The sequence below is a fragment of the Fundulus heteroclitus genome, chromosome 9 (genome assembly GCF_011125445.2).
Source record: "Fundulus heteroclitus isolate FHET01 chromosome 9, MU-UCD_Fhet_4.1, whole genome shotgun sequence".
NCBI classification, from domain to species: domain Eukaryota; kingdom Metazoa; phylum Chordata; class Actinopteri; order Cyprinodontiformes; family Fundulidae; genus Fundulus; species Fundulus heteroclitus.
This window is the reverse complement of record NC_046369.1, coordinates 16,220,290-16,232,339: the sequence shown is the minus strand read 5'-3', so window position 1 is coordinate 16,232,339 and position 12,050 is coordinate 16,220,290. Positions and strand designations below refer to the sequence as shown.

General features: G+C 39.3%; 1 protein-coding gene across 6 annotated transcripts in view; it reads right to left on the bottom strand.

The window, feature by feature from the left end:
* Positions 1-12,050, bottom strand: part of LOC105928645 (arf-GAP with coiled-coil, ANK repeat and PH domain-containing protein 2) — a 71,084-nt gene that overhangs the window by 26,368 nt on the left and 32,666 nt on the right. For all 6 annotated transcript variants that reach the window (XM_036141091.1, XM_012866006.3, XM_012866003.3 and 3 more), the window contains exons 7-9: positions 7,326-7,370; positions 7,135-7,230; positions 856-930 (exon numbers count right to left, since the gene is read on the bottom strand). In XM_036141091.1, coding sequence (XP_035996984.1) covers positions 856-930; positions 7,135-7,230; positions 7,326-7,370 — 216 coding nt within the window. The remainder of the gene's footprint in view (positions 1-855; positions 931-7,134; positions 7,231-7,325; positions 7,371-12,050) is intronic.

Genomic DNA, 12,050 nt, shown 5'->3' with positions numbered 1-12,050 from the left:
TGTGTGAGGACAAAAGGAAGTCATGTTTGCAGTTTAGCACAAGCCAAGGTAGGGACACAGCAAACATGCGGAGGGGGAAAAAAAAAAAAAAAAAACTCTTTTTGGTCTTCATGCAAAATGCTACGATACACATGATCTTATAAACACAATCTCCACTGTGACACAGTGGTGGCAGAATCATGCTGTGGGTACATTTTGCTCCAGCTGGGACAGGGAAGCTGGTCAGAGTGGGAGATGGGTGGCGCTAAAAAAGAGGGCAATCCTGGAAGGAAAACGTTTGGAGGAGACTGGAGACTGGGTTCATCTACCAGCAGGACGAATGGGCACTAACGTACAGCCAGAGCTGCAGAAGAAATGCAACCCTGGTCCTCGACAGCCACTGTCCACCATGTTTTAGATGTGTCTCTGCTCCAGCACACATAAATCGAATGATTGCTTTACATCCTGAGCAGCCAGGGTGTAAAACTGCAAATACATGTTAATCATGTATTTAAATCAGATGTGTGGAAGCAGGGAAACATATACAATATGCAGGATAGTGGGTCCTGAGGACCAGGGTTGAAGACCTGGGGTCTGTCTGGTTTAGATCGCAGTATTCGTGTGTAAAAAATGGCCTAGTCAAAGTCCAGATCTAAAAACCAATTCAGAACATTTGCCAAGTTCTCAAAAAAGTTTATTGTTTTAATGTGCCAAAATGTGAAATAGCTCCAGGGATGTGAATCATTTTGCAAAGGCAAGAAAGCGTACGTGCCAAATGCTAATTGTGTGTTTATGCGGTTTTGGTTCGGATGCCATCTGACCGTGTTTGATTCAAACCCAGAAGACGATAAGCCGACAGCGGCCACTTGCATTTACCTTTTGCTGGATGGTGGAGTGCTTCTGCTCCATGTCCCTCTTCTCTTTGGCAGCGTCGACCACCAGCTGGTCCAGCTGTAGGAGACAGAGCAACAAGCTTAGCGAACCAACCGGTCCCCCATACATGTCAGTCAAAGTCTGCTTTAGCTTAAACATAAAGAGGAAAATGTAACACAGTTTAAAAGAAACTGGGCTCAGAGTTTGAGTCATTACAACCATGTTGGGATTTTAGATCATCAGAATGTGAGGTTTATCTATAGACCTGAAATGTGTTTTAAAGGCCAATTATCATCTTTTACACTGACCAAATTTAAACAGAGCAAGTTTTCCCTTCTAAACAAAATCGGTCTGTGTGGAGCTGGCTTGATCATGAGGGAAATAAATGAGAAATGATTGATTCTTTTCATTCTTTACAGTATTAAATGCATGCAGAGGGGGAAACAAGGGCTCCTTTGAGAAAAGGAGAAAACAGCCCGCTAAAAAAAAAGCCATCGAAATGAAGCTCGGGCTCATATGGTGTTGCTGAAAATGTGCCAGTTTAGCTTAAAGCAGTGAAATCTTAACTAGGTCTCCCAATGGTATGTTGCTGCAGCATGACCTAAATGATCCTGTCTGCAGCCTCTAACACAAAAGCGTCGGTGTCTGATTCAAGGTCAGTGTTTGGAGGGGCTGCAGAAGGCATGCAGGATGGTGGTGATGAGGGGTCAGCGTTTCATCAGCAAACCACTTATTCACATACTGAGTAATGTTGGAGGTTTAAAGTAGTTTGAACAATTTGTGGCTCATCTGCATGCCCACAATTCAAAATGTTGTATTTATTTCAACAGGAAAACTTTAAATCACATCATGAAGCGCTTTCTCTATGCATTTCTGGGCTGTATATGCGTGTGAGTGTGTGTGTGTGTGTGTGTGTGTATATGTGTGTGTGTGTGTGTGTCTAACACTTTGTCAAACTTTCTGATTGCAAAATAAAGATTTTTTAAAAATAAGCCCATTTTAGCAGCAAGGCAATTCAAAGTGCTTTATATTGTGAAAACATAAGAAAAAAAGAGTAAAAAGTAAGACAGGGACAGTTAACAGAGACTTTGAAATGAGAGAAAAATGGGAGGAAAACTGAACCCAAAATGATCACAAGTAATACACAGTATATTTGTGTAAAATGTTAATTTTTAGTTCTGCTGAACCTTGCAGTTTTAACTCTTCTTCAAAGTTTAGTGCCTCAAGTCAGAGCTTGGATTTGGGAATGACTTCACATCAGAGTTGCACGTCAGAAAAACAACGTACTGAGAAAAGGGAACTAAAAGTAAGTAAAATATTCTTGAAATGAGTGTATTTGTCCTAGGTTTGAGCAGGTAAACAAGATGATCTGCCAATGGAATGAGTATTTTTACCTCTAAAATAAGATAATTATATATACTGCACTTGAAATAAGATGGAGGAGAGTTGTTCCTGTTTTATGTGCAAAAATCTTATTCCATTGGCAGGTCAACTTATTTACCTGCTCAAACCTAGGACAGGAATATTTTACTTACTTTTAGTTCCCTTTTTGCTGTGTGGGTGTTGGCGTTTCTTGTACTATTATCAGCATTACCTACAGCATATCTCTGTCATTCAAACATTGGAGGTAACCTGTTTGCAGATAAAGATTCACAATACAATGAGTGCCACTTAATTTAGATTCAAAAGTTAAAAAGTGCAAAAATTTTATTCCTTCCACTTTCAATTTATTTTTATGTGCACAGCAGTACATAAATAATAATTTTATTTCAAGCATTTTGGACAAGAAAAGAGAAAAAAGAAAAACGCAAATATTAAACAGAAAAGAAATGATCTGCTTTAATCAAAAAGTTTTGTTTTTGTTCAGCTCTAGTCAGAACAAAAAAGTACCTTTAATCATTTTAAGAAGTTAAGGTTAAAAGCAACAATATACCAAGTTTAAAAAGTTACACAGTAGAAACACATCGTGTCTTTCAAAAAAATATTAAATCAAGACATTTTTTTTCTTTTTTCTTTTAGTAAAGACATATTTTACTACTGAAACACTTAAAACTGTTCCTCTGATTGTGCCTTTTATCTCTCAGCATAGATCCAGCTGAACAGACCTATTTTAGGAGCAAACAAAACTAACAGATTCACACTTTAATCTCAAATGTATATAAAACAAATAAAAATAATTTTAATGTGATCTTTACTGGCCTATATAAGGTTTTTAAAGATTTTTATGTAGTGTTGGTGACCTTTATTGATTGGGACAGTGAAGGAATCGAACCCCGGACAGCTGCGTCGAGGACCACAGCCTCGGTGTTTGGGGCTTTTCCAGCAGCAGCTCACCTGAACCTGTTTTAGTCTGACCATATTTCAGAAGATTAGACGGGCCAAACAGGGATCAGAACCAAAAGAGTCTGAGAATAGGGAGTAACAGGAGTCTTACTTTACTTTTCCAGTTAGTCGAATGTCAGATTTAACTATTTTTAGGATTATTTATCTCTATAATTCATGAAAATACTTAACAAGAGAAATAAACTGATCCCTGAAGGTTTAATTTAGTGGCATGATGTGGTTTACTGTTGTCATAGTAATAGTAATTTATGAAGATAAAATGGGTGCAAAACTGGGGAAGGAGAGAATTGATGTGGAGATTATTTTGAAAAGATTATTTTCTAGGATAAAAACAATAGAGGTGAACAGAAGTCTTGTAGACTTAGAACTCTTGTGGCGTCTGAATTTGCATGGTAACCTTTTTTTTCCTAATGATGTAAAATTTTTTAATGTGGACTTAAATGGATATGTTTTTTTCCCCCCATTTATAGTAAGTGAAGACTAAATAAATAAAAAGACAAAACTCAAAACGCTATCATCCCTGAAGCACAGAGGCTCACGTCGCTGCTAGCCGACTCTTTTAGAGAGGACCGTTCTCTCTGGAGCGGGGATTTGTTTTGCTTGGACCGGAAATGGGTGGACGCGAGTGCTGCCGGCTGATAACATCAGGATGGGAAACATTTTTCGCTGTTGTGTTTTGATAAGCGGTTCGGTCAGAGCCATACAGTCTCTGCTGCCTTTTATAAAGCAGGTTTACATTCGATATAAGGCCGTTTTAATTTCATATCCACCTCCCGTGACAGCGTCCAGGCTGTCGGCGCAGACGCTTCGTGACTGCCTGACCGCAGAAAACTACAACGACAAGCTTTATGACTCATGGAAAAGAGACAGAAAAATCCCTCCGACTGAACGAAGCTGGTAAATTCATCCAGTCACAAGGCTGTTTGTCACTGAAAGATGCGATCCGTAGATTTCATATCTAGAACTAGTTGAACGTGTGAATGAAGGAAAAGCCTAAAAAAATGCAGATCAGTAAAGCCAGAAGTCATCTGCTAACTTCTAACTCATTTTCCGGGCTTCCCTTACGATATTTCTCAAAGTTTACCTTTAAATGTTTGAAACGCCTTTAAATGTTGACTATTTCCCTATCAGGACGGGTATCAGATGGTATTACCAGACCTGTTGACAGCTCCTCCACACCTCCCTGCACAGCCTCTCCACCTTCTTCAGCTTCATGACGAGAGACGAGGGAAAGCACGACGCCGTGGCTGCGGCTTCCCACGGCCCGCTCTCTGATCTCCCGCTCCTCTCTGCTTCTCCTCCGGATTCGGTGCGACAGGCTCGTAATCCACAGCAGGCTGGTAATTCAGAGCCTCTTGGCTTTTGTTTTCCTCCCTCTTTTTAGGGTTTGGATCTCTTTCAATCTTTACTCATTGTTCCCCTTTTTTTTTTTCCAGTGCATTACTAGTGCTGCCTTGCAGCTCTGAGCAATCCTTTTATTCCTTAAAAAAAATATATATGCTTTTGAAGGTTTTTTTCTGTCTTTAGCTCCTTTTTCTTCTTATTTTTTTGTCCTCCTGCTGTCTTTACATCACAACATGTTCAGAGGACAAACGGCATGCTCTTCCCTCCAATCCCACAGATTTTACCGCCCATAGTTTCAACGCTGGCTCCCAGAGACGTCATCTTTCAAAAATATAAAAAAAAAGATTTTTCTAAATAGAGGAAACATGACAAAAATCTCTCTCTCTATCACCGCTTTTCCTTCCAGGTCTATCTCATGATCCCAGCCTCTTCCACGGTTTTAGCTCTCAGATTCCACACGCTCCGTGCGCTCCGACCTGGAGCATCGTCCTGGAGTTTCTGCGCTGCGTTTCGCTCAGCTGACGAGCAACGCTGCTGCGCGTCTGCCTGTGGGAAAACCCTGATCCAGCCTCCTGGCAGCATCCTTCCTCATTCCTGCTAAGTGGAGCAGCAGCACCACTGCGATAATAATCTTAAAGTCAAACTTGGGCTGTGTTCTGCCTCAGAAGGGCAGGCTCTGTTTATTGGCCGAAAATTAAGCTAAGGCACACACACACACACGCACAGAGATGAGATGTGAACATAAACAGTGTGTAGGGGTGGGTCATCCTGGGGTGAAAACCGCCTTTTTGCGAACAGGACAGCACTAAGCTTACCATTTCAGAGTTGGAGAATACAGAGGGAGGGATCTTTGATCATTCCCATTTGCACAATCTTCCTAAATCGACTAGAATCCTTTTTTATTACAGTCTTTTCTCTCATGGAAGAAGCATTGTTTATCTGGTGAACCATTTCTGTGTTGACCTATAGCCGTGCGTTTTGGATCTTTGTCCTGTTTGTGAACCAGGTGACGACCCGTTTTCAGTTTTCCGACAAAGACTACCAGATCTGAATTTACACCCATAGGGACCATGATAAAACAAACTTCAACCAGCCTCCCCTGGCCTTCACTGCAAAAAGGGAACAAAAAGTAAGTCAGGTTGTCTTAAAATTAATGTATTTTTCCTTGATTTAAGCAGGTAAATCAGACCATTTGCCAATGGAATGAGTATTTTTACCCCTAAAATAAGATAATTAGATATACTGCACTTGAAATAAGATGATAGAGATGAAATGTTCCTATTTTAAGTGGAAGAATCTTATTCCATTGGCAAATAGTCTTATTCAGTTGCTTAAATCAAGAAAAAATACATTCATTTCAAGAAACTTTTACTTACTTTTAGTTCCCTTTTTGAAGTGTTTGTAAAAGAAACAGGCCCACAGTGTTAGAGATCTTCCATAATAACTAACAGTGTCAGTATGTTGCCTTTCTGAATATCATTCCTTGTTTGATGAGCATATTTGTTCCCCAAAAAGATGAATCTTAAACAGTCTCATTTAAATAAAACACATGTTCAATTAAAGTCCCAGGAGAGATGAGCAAACTCCACATGTTTTACATTTGCAACGGTAGGATTCAAACAGGCTTTTTTATTTAATGGCACGCCTCATGAACCACCAGCTGGCATGCAGATGCTACCCAATAGTTGTTCAGGCAGATTGGTTTGCAGTTTAGAGAGCCAAATAATTAACACAACCTGATTATTCTGACTTTTAACTGTATGGAAGATGTGATTGAAGAGCCTGGGAGGCATTTTCTTTTTAACTCTGGGATTAAATAAACGGATCAACATATAGAGCAGTTCCTTTGACTCTGTGTTGATTTAGTTAGAAGCACAAGACCAGATCTATTTCGGGTGAGTTCAATAATGGCGACTCCAAGATGCTGATCTGTGCTGCAGCTCTCTAACAATGGCTTTTGGAAATGTTTTTCCTCCCTGAACATCCTGCTCACTCCGTGTAGTGGCAAGATGCATACGTGTGGTTCCCCGTCCAGTCTAGTGGCCAGCGGCTCAAATAAATGGGTCTTTATGTCATATCATACTGTATATTTATACACTACTGGAACAAAAGGTTATGGATCACTAATAAAAAGTTCATAGAAACTCTTATCAACTTTAAAAATTAAAATAAATAAAAGAAATACATCAGTTGCATTAATTTAAAAGTGATTCTTAAAGGTACAAATAATTCAGTCCCCAGGATAAAAACCAAAAAACACTTTACCGCTTAAAAATGTACTCAAATTAAAGGTTTAATCTTTCACAATTTTTCAGTATGAGATTAAGCTGCTGTCCTAAAACATAATTTTTTCTTCATCATTTGGCCCAATAAATGAATAAAAAGTGAAAAAGCTCCTAGAAAACCCAAATATGTTCAAGCAAGTAACACGAATGATCAAGTTCTGCACAGATTATTTTTTTTTCTATGGCAATAAATACAAAAGATAAAAGGTAACCAAAACCTAAAAGCAACAGAATTCGCACTAAAATATCACAGCACAACACTTCAGCGCATTAAAGCTTCATGAGGATGTTTGCAAAAAGCGGCGCATACCTGTCCCCCCAGCTGCTTCATGAGAGGCTGCAGTTCACTGAACAGGTCGTAACCTTGATGGAAGAATGTCAGATGGGCGTACATGAAGGACAGCATCTATAAAATAAAAGAAAAATAAGAAAAAGAGATGATCAAACAGTTATAAAACCCAACAAACAGCTGGTTTCATGGCGATCAGGAGGTAGAGTTACCGATTTCAGGATTTCTGATCTTCTCTTAGACTGTAGAACATTTATCTGCAAGTCAGAAAAGTGAAACGTTGAGAAGCAGCAACATAACGTGAAACAAAAAAAAAAAACAAGACTTATTCAAAATATTGATAATAAGCAATCAGAATTAAAAAAAATGGAACAAAAAAAAAATCCCAATTTATGTTTTCCTTTTTGCGTTTGTTATCTGTAGCATTAAAATAGACCGACGAAACTGAAACAGGCAGTAAGGTTCATATTGAGGCTACAAATAAATATAAAATAAAAACAAAAAAACAGCCTTTAAAATACATTCAGACAAAGATGAAAACTAAACTAAAGAAAGATTTGCCAACTGGCTGACAAGCATAAAAAAAAAAGCAGTATGCCACTGCCCCAAGCTTTTATAGACAGCGCTTCGTTTCCTGAACACCAGGGGGCGCCCAATGTCACACATTTAACAGACTAAAGTCCCTCTCTCCCTGCCGGGCTGCACTACAGCCTCCTGTCTTCCTGCTTATGAGCTTGTCTGTGTGCAGCAGACTGTGCCAAATGATAGTAAGCTTCTCAGGAGGAGTTCATCGGAGGTTAATGTTGCAGAGGAGAGGCATTTGATGGAGAAAATGAAATGCAGAGTTATTAAATACTTGCCAGTCTATATTAACTGGCAAGGAACCAATAACGTCATGCATGACGGAACAGTCGATAGCACGGTTTGGTTGGTAAGAGCAAGAAGGTCCAGGGTTGAAATCCCAATTTTCTGCAGGGATCTTCTCCCCATGCATTGTCCTCTAGCAGATAGTCTCCTTCCCAAGGAGTTTGAGCCCACAAAGCGTCATTGCTAAAGAAGCTATCTGTTCCCAGAGTGTTATATCAAAGCATATGAACAGAAAGTCAAGTGGAAGGGAAAAGTGCTGCAGAAAATGGTGAACAAACGACAGAAATGACTTGTGAATCAAAGCCCTGCGAAGAGTTAAGAGATTATCTAAAGATTATCTAAATTTAGTGATACTTTCATTTATCGAGATGGATTTTATTGAGACGGTAAGGCCACTGCTGAGCGTAGAGATGCCTCTGGCTGCTTAGAACAGACAGGAGAGTCTGTCAACACTCATTTTGTACTTAAGGTTTAGGAAAGCTCCCAAAACAAAAGATCGGATCCCTTTTTGTGGCCGGCAACAATTTCATGGTCGTAAGGCAACGCCGACCACAGTTGTGTTCCTAAAAAGATCTTAACTTCCATCCTGGAAAGGACAATTATTTTGCCATCTGAAAGCCACAGCAGCTGATGCATGACAGCTTTTACAAGCACCCCCCCCCCACCCCACCCCCACCCGTTTCTCTTTTGATTGCATGCAGTTTGTAATTGTGCCTAAAGTAGCATGTCAAAGCGACGGTGATTTAGTTGGACCGGTTGCAGCACGGGGGTCGAGACAACAGCCGCAGGCAAAAGCTACGGGCAATTAGAGCTGCTTGTTCAGTTGTGGTAAATCTCACGTGGCACGGTGGAGGGCAGACAAAATTTGAGAACAATTAGGCCTAAATCTGTCCGTCTGCAAGTACTTTTCAGAAGCTTTAAGAGTTAAAAACAGCCCTCGTGTGTTTTCTGTATTCAAATGTTAAGAGCTGGTCTTTGTTTCCAGGGTGTCTGAAAGACACCAATGCCACTGAAGACTAATTCTGAAAGAAAAACAATGTAGCGGCAAATCTTTCTATTCTGTTAAACAAGTAATTTTCCTTCAAAAAATACTGTTTTACATTATATTTCCATTCTTATTGTGTCCTACAAATCAGAAAACAAAGATTAAAGCAAAAAAAATACATGAGGTGTCAAATCCAGCATAAAACGGATAAATAAAACAAACCCTTATTTATATTTACTATATAAAACCCCTGAAGCATTCAACCATAGCTGAGATGGAGCTGAACACAACTAAACCAGATAGTTACACGCACCGTGTCTATAAAGAGAAATGTTTTCCCCCTCCTTTCTCATTGTCTGACATCAAATTTGCTGCTTTAGGCTTGATTGGGATTTCCTTTAAACAATCTGGGAAAGACCAGATGGTGAAGTCATGGCTGGGTAAGCTTCTGAATGAAACAGAAAGCACACCTGTGGATGTGTTTTAAGACACCGCCTCAAACCAACAGCTTCCTGTGAGATCATAGGAAAAATGAATGGAAATCAGGTCAGATTCCATAATGAGAACTGTGGACCTAAACAGGACTGGTTAATAATCTCAACTTAACTTAAGTTAATTTCCAGAAGTTTGCACGTAATTGATGGTCTTCTGTTAAAACAAATATGTGCAAATATAAAACAGCAGGTTTACAGCCATTACACAGTTCAGGCAGAAGACGGGTTCACTGAGCTATATTATACACTGGAGTGCTAATCACCGTCTGTTAGAACGAGTCGCTTTGAAGCCACCAGCCGCCATATTGGTACTCCCTATTTCCCCCCAGTAACCAGGGAATATGTGCGCTACAGCATCGAATAACGAGGATTTTCTCATGTACAGGGGGGGCTTAAGACTTTTAAAATGTCAAATGCCATTTACTTTTATGTTATGTTCTAAAACTATCAAGTAATGAGAAAGTCATGTGCTGAAATATTTTGCATTTTATTTATTTAAATATATATATATATACATATATAACATTTATAAATATATAAATAACAATATACAAAAACATATATTTACATATATGTATACATATATATACATATATACATATACACATACATATATATACACATATATATATATAAAATATGAATAACATGTAAAATATTTCAGCACCTACTTTCCTAGTAGTTGATAGTGTTATTACATCCACTGACTGTAGAATTACCTATGAAACGTTTTCACACTGCCAGAAAACTGCTTGTTGTTGCAACCAAATCCTATTCTGGGAGGGTAGGGAGTAGCAAGATGGCGGCCAGTGACTTCAGTTTTTCGGCAAAATCAGCACTCCAGTGTATTATATAGCTCAGTGGTGTAGAGAAGCATGGCGGCGGTAAGTGTGACACGGACTCAAACTACGGAGGAGCAGCGCGTTTCGTTCTTTTGAGCTTTATATTTAAACAGAGAGCATTGACACTTCCCTCTTTTTCTTCTTCTACTGTTTACATTTGGTTTCCGGGTAGATGAGTCCGAGTAGCGCCATCTCACTACGGGGCTGAGTCCGACGTGTGGATTTTAGACACACAGTGTAAGAACAGATATCGTGAGCTCTGAACTTTTAAACCCTGCGGTTTCATCGTACAGTTTGAGCTGTATATGAGTACAACGATTAAAAATTATCGTACAGTGTATGCCCGGCTTAAGAGATAGTAAAACTACTTAAAAAGTGTCACAAAAGCCAGTTTCCAGCTTTCAAACGTGCGTCGCGACGAAAACCTTAATTTTTAGAGACATGTCCTGTTGTTTGCTGAAAATAAAACTGAAGTGTTGGACCATAATGATTACTGTTACATTTGGAGGAAATGTATCATACAGTGATAAAAAAAAAGCAATGTGTTGTTTTTTTCCCAGCGCATCTAAAAGCTGGTTTCAACCGTACGTCTGTTAAACATCTTTCACTTTCCTGTGTCTTCTGCAGTCAAATTTTCTGAACTGGTTTCCGTTTCAGGGGTGAAAACAAAACTGATCAGGACATTTTTTATGCATCTGTACTAGAATCCAAAACCCTCAAGTTCAAAATGTTGTCAGCCAGCTTTACTCGTCACATTCTGGTAACTAAACCAGTCCACAAATGTCATGGTTTAACCAACTGCTTTCAGATTTTCTTTCCATTGCCACCATGTCAATGTCAATTACCTAAAATCTAACCAGGGAAAGACGATCCTAAAGAAAAAAAAGAAGAAGAAAATCAAGTGGAAATCTTTGAATTTTCCCAGAAAGGGAGAGCTTTTAAAATGCAGACAGCACTAACCGGATCTGAGGTGTTAAAAGGAGGCTCTTTGAAATCAGCTGAGCTAGCTGCTCATTTAAAGATTTCCTGAAAGCAAACTAAACTGGACGATAAAAACTCAGCTAATTCCCCACAGTCAGGCCTCATTTAAAAGGCAGCGATTATGCAGAGAGCTGAAGAAGGACGTTGAGCTAACGTAAAATCCTGCTTTCTGACGGGGGGACAGTAGACTAGTACGTTCCTTTGAAGAGCGAAACTGCTGGCCAGCTGCTTTATCAGAAACCACAAACTAATAGAAACTGCTGATGTGAACATGGGCAAGTTAAAGAGAGAGAAACGCTTGTTTAGCCAGTAAAAAAAAAGAAAAAGAAAAAAAAAGGCAACACTTCTCCTGCCTCGTGATACTTCTTGGAATAACGTGTTAAATCTAGAGTCATGATGATTTATTTCTCAGGAAACCTAATAGGCAATTTGTATTAAAAGGTTTCAGCTGTTTTCTTGCAGGCTTCCTGTTTTTTTCCATTTCCCCTTCAGCTTATTTTTGATGAATAGGTTGAAGAAGAAGAGAGTCATTTCTCACAGAGTGAGAAAATGTGACAACTGGAGGATCTTTGTGCATCCGTCACTCCAAGCGGAGAGCTTGATTAAAATCGAATCACATGAACTCAATTGAGCAGACGGATGTCAGCCATACATATAGGAGTGTTTGAAAGCAGCCGCTGCTGCTTGTTTAATAAACCCTTTACCTGAGAGGAAGTATATCATTGCAATTAATGTTGGTTCAGGGGATATAATTGCTTTTTTTAATCT